General features: G+C 46.3%; 1 protein-coding gene across 1 annotated transcript in view; it reads left to right on the top strand.

Moving 5' to 3' along the window:
• The window catches only part of LOC147725042 (TBC1 domain family member 20-like), an 87,308-nt gene extending 72,157 nt beyond the window's left edge, over positions 1 to 15,151 (top strand). Inside the window, exons 6-8 of the mRNA XM_086966507.1 lie at positions 2,734 to 2,875; positions 9,839 to 10,023; positions 13,806 to 15,151. Of these exons, the coding sequence (XP_086822633.1) occupies positions 2,734 to 2,875; positions 9,839 to 10,023; positions 13,806 to 14,058 (580 nt within the window). The 3' untranslated portion in view covers positions 14,059 to 15,151. The remainder of the gene's footprint in view (positions 1 to 2,733; positions 2,876 to 9,838; positions 10,024 to 13,805) is intronic.
• Positions 15,152 to 15,980: the final 829 nt, after the last annotated feature.

Genomic DNA, 15,980 nt, shown 5'->3' with positions numbered 1-15,980 from the left:
AATTGTACTGCGGTACAGAGAAACGCTGGCCAGGGCACCCAAAGAACTGAGGGTATAACTCTCACTGTTTCTTTTGACTGGCAGCAGGGCAAAAGTCACCCCGTAACTCCCCGGCAAATGTACTTAACAGTTAACACCGGACAACTGGCGAAGACTCAGAGCCTTCTAATACATGGGGTCGTGTAAAAACGCTACCCCTTTTGCAGCAGTTGATATGCTTCACCAAAGTACGGGATTAATCACCAGGCGCAGAAGAGGGGAACATTACTGAGGGGAGTGCTCCAGCAGTGCTCTTTCCGATGTCCTTGACAAGGAAACTGCTTTCCAGTCAGCAGCGCACGCTTCCACACCCAGTCTCTGCGTGGCTGTTCGAAGCTGTTAAACTCCTCCTTAATAAGTCCATTCCTGTGAACTCCAGCAGCGGAGCCACCGGGCTGCCCGGGCAGTTGACCTTTCAAGTTGGAGATGAGACACTGCCTGCCAAAACTTATTCACTGCTTCTGCTTCAATAAATCTCCAGAAAATATAAAATATCAGACCTTCCTGAATCCTTAGGCTACTAGTCCGTCGAACAGAGATCACCAATGTAATTTTTTACCTCATCTGTACTCGGCACGAACTTCACTGCATTACTCGAGCACAGGTTGGAGAGTACTGAAAGGGGAGGTGACAGCTGGGCCCCCTGCGCCAGGTTCTTCCCTTCGTCGCCAGTGTTGTAAGGATGACTCGTGAACCGATGGTAAGTTAACTCGTCTTTATTGTTGTCACCCTGCTCTCCTCACTGACAGGAATATGTCACATTCCATGGATGACTAGGGGGAAGATACCAAGTGGCTGGGGCAGGGAGGGGGGAATGGATCGTACCACTTTATTAAACATGCGTAGGTTACAACAATTAGCCCCGAGGCCAGTACTGACAAGGTAAAGCAAGAGGTAAGAGCCGTTGTTCCTAATTGACATACATGTATTTGACTACAGAATCCTCTTAGATACAATAGTACTTTGCACCGGATAAAGCCTTTGTGGTTCTGTAACCAATCTGTCTTGACCAGGATTTCAGGATTAGTTCTTTTCTCTACAGGTAGCCAATGTGGCTAGTGTCTGTAGAGGTGGCATGAGCGCCGGCTGAGACCGGAGATTATGCTTCTAGCCATGGTCTGATTTTGTGGAGTTCCAGTATAAAGACTGTTACAATAATCCAGTTTAGAAATTAATCAGTGCTTGAAAGATTAGTGTCCAGCATTCTCCCAGAAGAGGATATTCTTTCTTCAACATTAAAAACCACTTTTAAGCCCCTATTTGAAATGAAAACTGATATTTCTTACTGAGCTAGTAGAGTACCCAGGTCAGAAGGCCGCCAGTTATCAGATCGAGTGGGAGGGTCCTAATATTAAAACTTCAGGTTTGTCCATGTTTAATATTTGAGCCCTACAGTCTTTCCATTTGGCCACAGATGATAGAGAGTTTGTGAAAGATGCTTGATTAGAGTGCCGTGGTCCGTCTAGCGGATATCTACGTATCAACCGTCTGCATGACAATCAAGTAGCCAGAGGAGCAGATAGGTAGGGCCAATGGTGCCACAGATATGTTAAACAGTGTTGTACTCGAGGAGGAACCCTGAGGTAGACCATGTTGAACTGTTTTAACCTTGGAGTGGAGAACGCAAAGCAAGATGCTGAGATGGTGGTGTCTCTGGGCAGACTCTGAAAAAGGAATGGTCTTCTCTCTGGGCATTACAGAAGATCCAGTGGGGGGATGGATCATTCCAGAGAAGGAGGCTGTTCTTGTGTAAGGGCTGCCAAGTGGAAGAGTTTAGGTGGATGGATATGGAATAAGATGATATTATCATTGTTTACACTGTTACTTTTTCATTCCACAGTTCTCAGAAAGAGTGCCTTATGTTCAGTGAAGTGTGTACTTGTTGGGTGATTCTGCTTTTTGTGGCATTCTGCAGCTACTTCATATCTTGACCTTTAGTTTGTCAGGCTAGATTGGTGGCCTGAGTTTGACAGGAAGAGACATATACTGCCCTAAAGCAGATGACTGCCACCCCCTTCCAGCTGCCCACTGTAGTTGCAGGACAAGGATTTGTCTGCCTTGCTGCAGGCCCACAGCCAGAGAGCCATGGAAAGTGCATGGCACAGAATCCTCCCGATCCCCCTGTGTCTTCCCTCCCATCCTCGGGACTCCTATGCTACGTGACCGTTTTGCCCAACGGCGTGCTGCATGTGCGTGGTAGGGTTGGAGCAATCCTAGGGAATCCTGAGGTCCGCAGAGACGGACAAAGGTCTCTAGGAGCCAGGGGCAACTCAACTTGTGTTAGACCTGAGTAATCAGTGGGTTTACCAATGGGCAGAGGGTGCATACATTCAGGGATGGCAGTCCCTTCAGGTACCCTTGTCCCCCTGTCTGTGAAATACATGAAAATTGTCCATTGTTTGGGCTGGATGCCAACCAGAGGTCCTTAATGCACCACCACTGGTCGCCAGAGGGGAATAGGACATAAACAGTTCCATAACAAGAGTGCTGTGCTGATGCTCGACAGCACCTCAACAGAGCTCAGCCGCCTCCTAAATCAGGACACAAGTATGGCGAATAGCACGATGAAGTGGGGATTTAGCAAAGGGCAAACTTCAAATCAGGCCTTCTTGCTTGTTTTTGTTGCTGTGGCTCATGTGTCCAGCACAGTAGAATACATGTAGATGTGTTTTGATGCCTTGTTTGTGCTTCCAGGTCAGAAGTGGGGACCATCTTCGCCCTGAGCTGGCTCATCACTTGGTACGGCCACGTGTTGAACAACTTTCACCACATCCTCCGGCTCTACGACTTCTTTCTCGCCTCGCATCCACTCATGTCCGTCTACTTTGCTGCTGTGGTAAGAGTTTCAGAGTTTAAGGGGAGTGAGAAGTGGAAAGAAAGTTAACGAAAAAGCAGTGTTTTTGTGAGTAGGAAACATGTTACATAATATAGGGTTAAGTAATATTTCTGAAAGGGTTTTAAGAAGATTTGAAAATGTCACATTTGTACCTTTAAATAGTCTTAGGTTGGTGGACTGGAAAAATCATATAACAAATTAAGGAAATCCATCTAGTTGAGGATGGGCAGATGGTTGTGATAGGCACAAGACACCCATCACTTCTAAACTGAGTGAGGCATCCTGTAAGTGTAGAAAGACCTTGTACTCTCTCCCCCTTCGTGTACTGTAGTTTTATTGGCCCCCAACTTCTCACTTTCCATGGAAATCCAGCAGGGCGGTGATGTGGATGGAGGCTAGCGTAGGTGAGGTGTGGTTGAATTATCACCGGCTCCAGTAGAGCTTGGCCACTGTGCCACGAGCTCTGGCTAGAAGACCATTGTTGCTTCATGGGTTAAGGTCCCAGCTGTTCTCACACTTTTGCTTGGGCAGCCGGTGGGTGCTATCCGACCCCCTCAGGGTCTCCCATGCAAGCACTAACTAGGCCCAACCCTGCTTAGCTTCTGAGATTGGGGCATTCAGGGTAGTATGGCTGTAGGCCTACATCACCTGATATTCCTACGCAGTCTCCCATCCAACAGACCCCTTCAGGATATTGTGGCATGGACACAGCTAACAAAATTTCGCAGCATGTAAATGGAAAGAAATTTTGTAGCAAATTACTGCATGTTTTCCGGGCCTGGGTGTGATTTGCAATCATTACTTTTAGCACGGTTTTGGTAGTAAAGTAAATCTAAATGCCTCTATTCGTTTCTGAGATGTGCTACATAGACATGCATAGTTTAGACACCACTTGAAGGAGAGAGGGGACATGCCAATGAACCCTTCACTCTGTGGTGAAGATGCACAAATATTTTCTTTCGAATTATTTACTGATTAAAGTAGATGAGGGCCTGCACATGGTACAAAGACATTGCCACAGACCGCAACAAGGGAGAAGGAAAGGATTGTTTGTGAAATTAATCGGTTTCTGCATGGTTACCAGATGACTGTGTCACGCGGAGATCCACATTCCATTACATTTCTTGCTCTCTCCCACGAGTGCTGCTTCCCCACTTAAGACCCTGAGCATCCACAAAGTGTTCCTTCCTCCTCCCAACTTGTCATGTCATGTCATGTTATGCAGATTTGTAGAGCGCGGTATCACTCGGGAGGTTATCCTTGTGCTAAGCAGCGGCAGTATTACTTAAGTCCCCAAGGGCGCAACAGGCGTTTGTCCCCATGATGGGTCCCCAAGGCACTTTGGTGTTACAGAAGGGGCTGCAGATGCTTGTGTGTCCCCTTCTGTAATACCAATAGCACTGGTGCACATAAATCACCAGCAATATCATCAGAGGGCGTTCCCTCATTTGCATTGGGTTGTGGCCCCATGCGAAATAAGGAAATCTTCGTATTACAGATGCTAGCACAGAGGCAAAGAAGCACTTACGAGGTGCACTGGCACTTCGCCTCCTGGTGGCAGCCCTCTGGAGGGGGAAAAGGTGTTCCATGAACCCTCAGACATCATCGTGCAGGCATGTGCAGTCACTCATTGCACCCACATGCAAGGGGATCTCTAATCCCCCATAAAAGTGCAGGCGGGTTGCCGCCTGCACTGTGTGAAATGGAGCGGCTTCAAAGCAGCGGCTCAGTTTTTCACTTGAATGTGCTTCCCTGGGGGCAACGCAAGTATGGGGTCTGCCCTGGGGGCAGCGCACTCATCCTAATACGGCACATTTTCCTTGTTTGAGCTAGGAGCACCTTTTGAACAACAATTGGGCAGCTCAGCAACAAAAGTTGCTGCTCGTCGCTAGGGAGAGAGAGCATCCCAGAGCCTTTTCTATTTAGATAAGCCATTGCTGTTCTGTTTTCTAGCGTTGATGCACAAATAGGCTGCCTGGCACCTCACACACGTTTGCACTAGCGTAGGTTTTGTACTTGACATGCAGCTACCCAGACACTCTGTTTGGAAGTTGCTTGCACATTTTCCAAACAAACCTCATGGGTTGACAGTGCCCTCTTTTTCCACCTGAGTTTGAGCTGCACTCTAGCACCCAACAGGGGTATCCTTTGGCCACCAGGATTGTAAATTGTGAACGTTCCGCTCTTTAGAACTCTGTCGGATCTCATATGGCCACATCTCCGTTTTGCGAAAGGTACAGCTTGCCCTGGATACCATCTGGTTCATGTTAGAGGTGGGACAGAGACTCACTCTGTTTATTGTGGTGGTTACTTGAAGGCTCTTCTTTCTGCTCTTAACTAGACACTTAGAACCCGATTTGGATCTTAATGGATGGAATACTCCGTCAGAAACGTAACGGGTACTCTGCCCACCATATTACAAGTTCCGTAGGCTCTAATGGAATTGTAATTTGGCGGACTGGATATTGGTTACGTTTCTGTCCGCCAAACTCTTAATCAGGCCCTTAATTAGGACAAGACGCTTCTGCACTAAGTATCCCTGCTCCTGGTCAGAACATTGTTGCTACTCTGAGCATTGGTGCACAGGCATTACATGCTGCATTACCGATTCAAATATGTGGTGTAAGGATGCCCACTGGTATCTTATCACCGAGCGTCCTCCTCCTCTGTGTCTATGGCCACTATATAAAACTATACATTTCCAACCAATAACCCGGAAGTGCTGGGGCCCTCACACTAAACAAAAAAACACAACGCAATGGGGGTTCCTCCTTGCATGACTCCGGAGGCCAGCTCCAGATCCAGCGGCAGAGGATCATAATGGTAATCTGGGAGATTCCCTTCTGCCTTGGAAGTCAAGTAGGGAGGGGACAGAGTGCAGAAACTGGACATTAAACAATCTTCAGCTTTTGTATCCTAAAGATCTTGTGTTGCCAGGTTAAGTTATTAAACAATATTGCTAGATAGGATTAAGGTGCATGGAAGTGACCCTGAATGATGGGAGCAGTGTTAAAGGAGAACCAGGATCATATATGGGAGAAATATAATAGGGTGGGGTGAGATCAGTAGCTGGGAGAAGCGTAAGAGGGTGGGAGAGCATCACTATGTACGAGACGTTTAGAGGATGTTATTCCACATTATTGTCTTTTAAGCAGCAATCTGGTACAATTCCATGTCCAGAATGTAAGTATATACAGGTAAGTATAGATTTACGATTTATAACTTCAACCTACATACCTTAGTCATATTCTGGATACAATGTGATTGCAAGGTGGTACTTTGCCACTCACTATCGTGACATACATGCGGGGCAGAGAGTGGCACACGGTGGGTATGGGAGATCAGGTTTGGGGGTGGAAGTGTAGTTAGGTTTCGGGAATTGGGTTAGAGGGTGGAGAAGGGTCAGAGGAATGGAGGAGACTTATTCATACCTGGAAAGGTTGTTACTTATATGTAATGAGAGTTAAAAGAGTGGGAGCAAGCAAGAGTGTGGGAGTAGTATTGGTAAGAGCCTTAAGTAGTACGCAGTGGTTTAGAAGCACAGAGAGGCACTTGAACAGTGACATCCAATCAAAAACAGACGATGTGCGGCTGAAGGACGCACTAATCCTGATGAAATCGGATTTGAACACCCTTCACAATTGATAAGACACCAGAACAGTTCCACCATGGACCACTCTATACATTCACACTTTTTAACCATGTAAATCTGACCCCTGGTATCTTAATTTAAGTAATGGAAAAATGTAAATGTGCAGTTCGTAAGGTGGAGGAGTGTTCAGGTCTCTTATGGATTGCCCTCACACCCCCCAAAGGATGTCATGCTTCATCATAAGGCTTGTGCTCCTCGTCGGGCCGGCGCTGCAATGCCCGACGGGCACCCGTGCAGGGGCTCTTTGCCAGAGATCTTTTTTGAAGAAGCCATATGGTGTGAGGGTATGTGGTCAGAGTAGTGAGGTGAGTGTTATGTTATGTTATGTTAATAACCACTTAGAGCGCACGTACACCCATAGGTTTCATGGCGCTGAGACTGAGGGAAGTAGCCCAAATTTCCTAGGCATAGGCTTGCTCAAACAACCAAGTGAGACCAGGAGATTGTCACAGCTCCTAAGTGACAGGGGAAGGGAATTCCAGAAAGTTGAGGCCAGATAGGAGAAGCAGCTACCTCCTTGTCGTTTCCGTTTGAATGATGGGTTGTGCGGCTGAAGGATGCACTAATCCTGATGAAATCATATTTGAACACCCTTCACAATTGATAAGACACCATAACAGTTCCACCATGGACCTCTCTATACATTCACACTTTTTAACCATGTAAATCTGACCCCTGGTATCTTAATTTAAGTCCTGGAAAAATTTAAATGTACAGTTCCTAAGGTGGAGGAGTGTGGGCTGTGATTTAAAATAGGTCTAGTACTACCCTAGTACTACCCTGTATAAATAAGATTTTTATTCTGAGGGTGCACTATCCTAGCTAAAATGATTGAGCCCTGCCTGGAGACAATGGTCCTACAGGGTCTGATTGGTGTAAATGGTCGACATGTTACTTGCCTTACAGCCCCTAACGGGTCTAGGGGCAATTCATCAGGACCAGTATCTAGAAGGAAGAGAAGGTGATCCAAACTCTTACACTACCGCAGCGCTGGTGCTAGGCATTGTGGTCTCACCAGCGCTGATTATAGGGTACCAGGAAGTTTAGCCTGGAATAGTTGAGACCTAAAATGAAATAAAGTGAAAATATAAAATATTCGAGAGGGCACCTGGTATTAGTCTCATATCAACCCAAACTCCTGGAAAAGTATGGTACCACTCATTCGGTGCATATGATAAAAGTCGGCAAGTAACTGGCAAATTAAGCTCTCTGTTGGGTCAAATAGTCCTGTTTTTTTTTTTTAGCACATATGGTGGTGCTCAATAACCACCCAACTTGGTTCGGACATCGGAGGAAAAGAAGTATGCCCATAGTACACAAATTCAAGTTTTGCTGAGAGGACATTTCTACTCTGTTTCGTGACCGTGTTGGTGCCAATATTTTGAGCACAAAGTGGTTTCTAAATTGACCTGCATGCGAGGAATGGTCCATGACTTGTGGAAGGTGTGCAGAAACAAAGCACACACATGGTCGGTTTACAATTCAAAAGGGTCACCGTATATGTGTGGACCGAGACGGGGAGTTGAGTGCATACATTCATTTAAGTGCCAATATTCTGGGACCATCTCTGCCTTGATGGGTGATATCCCTGGCATAATGATGATAATTCTTGGCATATTGTGGGCACCCATAAAACTTTGATATGTCTGATATAAAGCTGGCCAGGCTTGAACATGGTAAGTAAGTCTCTGCAAATACTAGGCATCCAAGACCTACCAGAAGGTACCAACCCCTACCTGAATACTGCAGCTGGCACAATGGTGGTAATTGGCTATTTGGGGGGGGTGCATTGTATGATGGTGCCTATGCTGTGTATAATTCTGGCCCTAATATATTAGTGTAAATTACTGCAATATAGTGGGTGTCCTTTGAACTATTGTGCACACCCAACACAGATTTTGAAAATACTCTGCATGTACTAGTTTTTATAGCCTTTCCTTTCCGGTGATGTGATGCTATGCATGGGAGGCAGAATTTATCTGTGGCACACTGATATTTGGGGATCAAACTTGCATATATTGAATAAATGAAGAGGCTAGTATGTCAAGACTTGTTTTCAAAGAAATGATTTTGTTTGTGAAATTTGAGTTTACTTATCCAAGACAATAAACTTTCAGTTGATATCAAAGTGTGACACTTTCCAGAAACTATCAATTTGGTGTTTGATAACAAAATAACTGCAATTTATATTGAGTTGGTGAGATGTATTTGCTAATGTTTGTTCTGTGGTGTCAGAGGGCACTGCTGCCATGGCTGTTATATTATCTTGTGGCTGTTGCAGGCATTCACTCTTCTGTGTAGATTCAGGTTCTTAGGACAATATGGCTGCTGCTGTTAGTCCTACTCTTGTAAGGATGACTCTTCTGTATTAGCATGTAGGGCCTTTCTACCTTTACTGTCCAGAGCCTTGTATTGTTAGTCCTGAGGGACCTTTCATTTCTCCACTGTGCCCTTTCTAAGTGGGTTTAAAGCCTGGCCGACAGTCTACTTGGGAGGGCTGGATGGAACAAATGGAAGGGAGTGTCATGTAAAAGTGAAGGAAGATCCAAAATACACTTTAATAACTAATAGGCCTTGTGAATTGGCATTCCAGGTGTCAGAGACTGCGGCCGATGTCCCTGGGATTTTAGCCTAATATTAGTTATATTACGCTGAAAATGCACGGTTTTATCACTATTTGTCAGTGTTGTCTAGTGGAAGATGAACCCTTACACCCTCCCCATCCCCTCACCACTCAGTGCCACCCGGGGATGATCAGTCTTGCTTAGCACAGTAAGTTCTGGACTATCTTATGAATCTGTGGCTTCAATTTAGGTAAACATGATGGTCTAATTGATTCCGTGGCTTCAATTGAACCTGTGGCTTCATTTTAAATACACATTGTGATCTAAAGTTTGTCGTTCAGACTGCTTCAGTCGCTGCTTTCTACAGCTGCCCTATACGTTGTCTCTTGTGTTTAAAAGTTCAACAGCTGTGACTGACCGTGGTGTCCCTTCAGGAACATTTGGCACCAACGCCTGCCTCTGCCACGGTTTGCACTCGATACCCTGGCACAAACCTTTGATGCTCGATGTATCTGGGCATCATGTGGCACTGACGCGGGTCTTCGTGGTGCACTACCACCAGCCGGGGTGAACTAAATGATGATCAGTCACAATGTGGTGACTCTGGTGAGGACAGATCTTCTCCATTGAGAGGTCTAGTCCCACAGGAGACAAAAGGTAAATGATGATAAGTGAATTATGACGGCTCTGCTGAGGAGTGGGTGCCTTTTCTTACAATAATGATGTTGTATGTTTTATTCCTTGCAGATTGTGCTCCACCGGCAGCATGAGGTGCTGCAGTGTGAGTGTGACATGCCCAGCGTGCACCACCTGCTCTGTGGGATCCCCCAAGACCTGCCCTATGAAGCCCTCATCACGGAGGCGGAACATCTGTTCGCACAGCACCCGCCTTCGTTGCTGGCCAAGCAGGCGGCTTTGCAGAATCGGAAAAGGTGACTCTCATGGTGCACAGATGCCATTCTGAACCTAGTCTAGTGCAGCCGTCTGTGGGAATGAACGCAAAGCGTGTGATATGATTGTGTTACATTCACAAGTGACCTGTGTACGTTAAAGTGTATGTGCCCATGAACCCACAGATGTAAATGGGTGGTGCATTCGTCTTTCTCATTTTCTTTTCTTTCAGTCATTGCTATTCCCCTCCTCACTCCCCCACTCTCTCTTCTTCTGTCTTTTATTCTGGTTGGTTACTGTTTTGTTTTTGAACCTTAGTCACAATTTCACACCTTATAACCTACAAAATCTGGAATTATTTGCTTTTCATAACATAATCCTGGCTATCACACACACCCTTCCTCTGTCTTAGAAGACACTTACCTAGACGATTTTACCAATACTCTCCCAAAAACTGATCTGAAACAACTGTGAAAAAGTCAGACTGTACAACAATTATAAGAAAATGAACACATTGGGTAGGGGCTTTCCCATCCTTAAGACAAATTCTGCCAGAGCGATTGTGATATAATAATACCGCAATCTGTATAGTTCCCACAAGCAATGTGTGTGCTCACTCCCAGGGCCAATCGTCCAAAAGATCCCAACATTTGCAAGAAGCAAGACAAAGTGAGAGGCACACAAATGTGTAGTAGTCAAAAAAGGAACCTTTCTCGTGCAGGAAGGGTACCTGAAAAAAGTGAAGAAGCAGAGTTACATCAATGTTACAACAAAGGAGATAGACATCACAAAAGGTTAGGCCTTTTTAAACAATGTATATTTTATTTCTTTTTTTTCATTAAAAGCTGGGAGAAGGACACAACCAATGTGTTTCATCCCTAAACATAGGGACTTCTTCAGGACAGTAGCGTTTCTCCATAGCGCACACCACCAGTATCCATCCTTGCCATTTTTTGCAGGACAACTTGAGAACACGTAATCTCTCCTCCATGTTATCTGTGCCTGCCAGTCACCCACACCTTCATCAACTTCACCTTTATATTGGGACTTTTCAGTTTTCATTACCTCCATCAAAATCATCAGCCTTTTCCTTGAGGACATTGGTCTACTGAAAAACCATAACACCAAACACCTGGCAGAAGCTTTCTCTGGCCCATCAGCCAAGCTAAGACCTTGTATCTCACCACCTCCACACTCCTAACATAACACACAGGATCTGAACACCTCACCGCCCTAACCTGCTTAGATCCCTATCCTCAAGAGACCACCGTGACACCTCCTTCCACTCATTCCAAAACGTTTGGTTCCTCAAAGGCTGACCAAACCCTAAAACAAGAATCACCAGCTCCTTCAAAATGGTCTCTCATAGCTCACCCAGCCACCCACCTCACTCTCCTAGTCCCTCCCTTGTCTAACGTAACTCTCTTCTTGAAAAGGTTAGCAGCACCCTTGACCCAGCCGGTAAACCCTCTCAAAGCAACCTCAAATGTAAAACAATCAAACCTACACCTAGAGCCCGCTGGTCTACCAAAGCAAGCAACACCTGCAGAAGAGAAGTCTGCAGCACACATGAGGACACAGCTGGTAAACCCTCTCAACGCTCTCTCAAACGAGAAACAATCAAACCTACACCTAGAGCCTGCTGGTCTACCAAAGCAAGCAACACCTGCAGAAGAGAAGTCTGCAGCACACATGAGGACACAGCTGGTAAACCCTCTCAAAGGAGAAACAATCCAACCTACACCTAGAGACTGCCGGTCTACCAAAGGAAGCAACACCCGCAGAAGAGAAGTGTGCTAGACCACGTTGTACTAAAAGCGGCTAGAGGCAAACCTGATATCAACCAAGTGTAAGCTGACTAGATCACCCTAAATATAATCTCTTAGGAAAACAATGGGAGCCAATCATTACTTTAAGCAGTGGACCAAGGTAGTAAACTCCAAGCTCCCCCACACATCCCTCAGTCTGTCCATAGATGCACCCATCCGTGAGTCTTTAATGGAAATGATACCTCCTTGTATGGCAGTACATGGAAAGCTCCAGTAATCATACAGGGAAATGACATTAACTCACTAAATGCAGTGCACTCGGCTCTAACCAAGACTTATCAGCCAACCTCTGGTCACTTCAATCCTGTATCTGGCGCATTCAGATATAGAGGTGCAGCTGAACCCCAGCAAATGGTCTGCCTTCAGCCGCATCTATGTAAGGCCACTTATCCAGAGCTTCCTCTTGGTTATATGTGGCTATCCGGTTTCTCTGCCTCGCGGAGTATTTCAGCTGCTTTTACATGGACGTGCACTCTCCTGGTGCTAACTTTTCCTCAAATACAAACTCAGTCTCTTCCTCTCAATTTTTGAGCAATGGTACATACCCTGTAGAGTGGCTCACGGTGTAGAGCAGGCAGACCCGGAAGCTGAGGTCAGACCAGGGACCAGGGTTCAATTCCCGACGCGTCAGGGTCTTGAGCTCAAATGTCCACGGATTCGATAATTCTCGCTTCGGTGCCTGCTCTAATCATGGGTTCTCACTCTGCAACTCTGGGCATTAAGCTTGCTTAATCTCCACAACGGCCCCCCTGCGGCGGGATGCCTGGCTTTCACCTTGGGGATGCCCTGTAGGGGCTATCTCACAGGGAAAAGCCAGGACGGGTTCCCAAGGCAAGCGCCGGGAAACCTCCGGGTAGCTGTGCGCTCAATAAATGCAATAATAATAATAATACCCTCATTCATTTGCATGAAGTCTGGGGAAATGCACTGTTCACTGTGTTTCTGAACACTGCACTAGTGCACCTGACTGCAACCTCCAATGCAGTTAACACCCTTTCCAGGGGCCTGAGGAAACTGGATTAGATGAGGATTATCCTGAGATTTTGGACCAGTTCGTACCTTCTCCCCATCTGCTTCCTTTAGCCAACTGTGGCTCTCTGGTGTCTTCCTTTGATAGCCTGGCTATTCCTTTGTCACATTCTGCTGTTTTATGCATACTTACATGACCGCCCAGGCTCAGCGCGACACTAGTTTTTGTGTGTGCTCCGCCTGTGGTCCCGTGGCTCTCTCTGGGTCACTTATTCCTAAACGCGAGTTGTACATGCATGCCTTAGGTAGAGCATTGTTAAGGTGGCATTTAGGAAATGAAAGCTTTGTTTTGGGGCAGCATTCTCCTCCAGTAACTGGTCTGAACACAAACACACAGAGACTTTTCAAACACAAGACTATGGGTGCCTGAAATGAGGACGTCCGCGTTCAATCAGGGCTTCATGGGTTCTCTGAAGGCCTCAATGTTGATTGTTTCACTATATTAGTTGTAAAAGTGTTTTAGCAAGTGCCTTCTTTCTTAAGGTGCGCTCTCGTAAATCAGAATGCATAAAAATAGACAAAAACGTGTTTGAGAAATAGTTGCATTTATGATAATATCCATCTGTATCTGTGTCTGTGTACACATGTGCGTTGACAGTTCCCTAATCTGTGCTTTTTTGTGGTTATCGGTGTCTCCCCGTGTTTGCTGGCATTCAACACTTGATTGTTCACAATATTGTGTGTCTGCTTGTACCTGTGTGTGTATGTATAATAATTACTTTTTCTTATGCCTACATGTGTGGGAGTATGATCACGTGTGCATGTGCTGCACAGGGACACTTCCACTGCTGGTCCTCTAGCCTGTATATACATGTTGTACATGCGTGTGCTTGATGTGTGCGTTTGTAATAGTGATTCTCATAGTCTGACTATGTACAGTTTGTGCATGCATATGTCGGTGCACTTGAATATATCGGAGCCCAGCCGCCTCTCTGAATCCGTCCCCCTTCTTTCCTCCTCTGCAGTATCGCTATTGCCTCCTTCCAGGAGCTCCAAAAAGCCACTTTGCACCAGCGTCCAGATACCATTCTGCGGCAAGAGCGTCTCCACCAGACCTTGCACCCTGAAGACAGACTGGCAGTCCTGCCTGCCACGGGGAACAATTCCTTGGTCAAGATGGCTGTCTGGGGTATATCTGCAACTTTGGGAGCCGCAGCACTAGCTGTGGCACAGACTGCCATGGAGTGGGCACCAGAGTTTCTACTCCAGCTCTTCTAGACACTAGAACTTGTGCCATGTCAGAGGCCACCACAGTGAAGGCGTCGCAGATCACCACGAAGAGGGTGGCATAGTCCCTTCTCCAACTCTTAAGAACTCTGGACTCTCAACCATGTCAGGAGCTGGAACTCTGGTAGTGGCTTCACTAGCCTTGAAGTAGGCCCTGGAAATCACATTCCAGCTTTTTTAGTCACCAGAATATGTGCCAATGCAGAGTCCACCATTGTGATGGTGCCACGAATACCCCGAGGCTCTGCCAACATTCCTGCTTCAACTCTTCAGCACTCTGGGCTCTGATTCCGTCAAACTGGAAGCTGGCCCGCCGAAGTGCCCCAACTGCGTTCAAGTGAGCAACTGATTACTTCAGGTTATGTTCTAGCCACTGAAATATGTGCCTTGTTAGAGTCCACTGTTGTGAAGGTGCCATTGACCACTGTGAAGTGGGTGCCAATGTGTCTGCTCCAACTCAACACTCTGGACTCTCTGCCCCTTTACCTTCTGGCATGCCTGTGGAGCCCTAATTGCCTTGAGAGGGCACCAGAGTTCCTGCCCCAGCTCTTCTGCAAAAGAGATATACTATTTGAGCTCTGCCAACCTGTGGGTGATGTTGAAACATTTTGTTAAAGCTTGAAGGATGGGCATTTTTCTTGTTGTATTTATTTAAAGATATGAAATCATAAAAGGCTCTATATGTTTCTTCTCTAATTTGCCAATGGAGATGAAGAAGTTTGTTTTGCAATATGTACCCGCATGTCACTCAACCCTTTGTTGTGCCCTTGGAGTGCCAAGACTCTTGCACCAACTGCTGGTGGTGGCAGCATTTATTTGTGTCCAAGCCTCCCAGTGGCTGTGGCAGGACTCATTACCCGAATCCTGTTATGTGCATGTGAGGCTGGATGTTCAGCTCAGTCTCCTGGACTGGGTGCTGTTCAAAGCACAGTTATGGAATATGTAATTCTGGGTCAAGACCGGAGGCTCTGATTATGCTTCTTTTTATTTACTTCATTTTTTACAGCAGTCAATCAGAACTTTAAACTGAAAATACTACATTTCCCATGAACACCTACAGTCACATGTACTAATCGTAGATCCCAAAGCAGTATCTTATGTCCTCTTTCTTTGCTGCTATGCAGCCAGTTAAGTTTCTCTTCCCTTTTTTGTGTTTTGCTTAAAATGTATTGGTGATTGTATTTGGGATTATACTGTTTATCGCTGTGCTAGCGTTTGTATTTCAGGACACTGATTGTCCAGTGCGCCTACGCCCTGATTTGTTCTTTGCGTTATTTCCTTTATATTGGTGGCTGCTTTGTGCCTATTTTGCTGCCCTGAATTAGAGCGCTCTGTCCTCCTGGCTCTGACACCGAGCCCTTTTTTATTGGAATGGGAGCAGGGAGCAAGGATGCACTGTTCTGCCGGCCATGCAGTCCTCTTTCAATTTCTTCACGGGCCAAGTGCACGCATCTGCACCTTTCCTTCTGCCAGTTCATTCAGCGTGGCTTTGTTGAACGCGTCAGTGGCGCATAAAATCTCACCTGTAGCTCTGGCCCTGTGCTCTCCCCAGTGACGGCCTGGTTGGAGTTACCTCCAGGGTTGTATAAATTAGTTGTGAGTCTTTCTTGCCTAGAGTGCTGCAGGCTGCTCCCTCCACACTTTACTGTTGCTTATGTGCCTCCCTGGGGCCTTGGTAAAGTGTTTTACACTCCCCCCTTTTCCAAAGGGTGATTTGCCTCCCCGGAGGTGCTACTGTAGCTACTTGGTAGCCGTCTGGCTATGTATGATCCATTTGAAGTGAGGTGGACCAATATAACGTTAACCCTGAGGGATCTTTGGAGCAGGACTTGGTGGAAGCGCTGGACGCTAGGGTCCAGCAGCCAGTGAATAAGGCGTTGGGCCCTATTACTCGACATCTGCGTGGCTATGCA

Source organism: Lissotriton vulgaris, chromosome 4_1, assembly GCF_964263255.1.
Source record: "Lissotriton vulgaris chromosome 4_1, aLisVul1.2, whole genome shotgun sequence".
Lineage (NCBI taxonomy): Eukaryota > Metazoa > Chordata > Amphibia > Caudata > Salamandridae > Lissotriton > Lissotriton vulgaris.
This window is presented reverse-complemented; position numbering and strand designations above follow the sequence as displayed.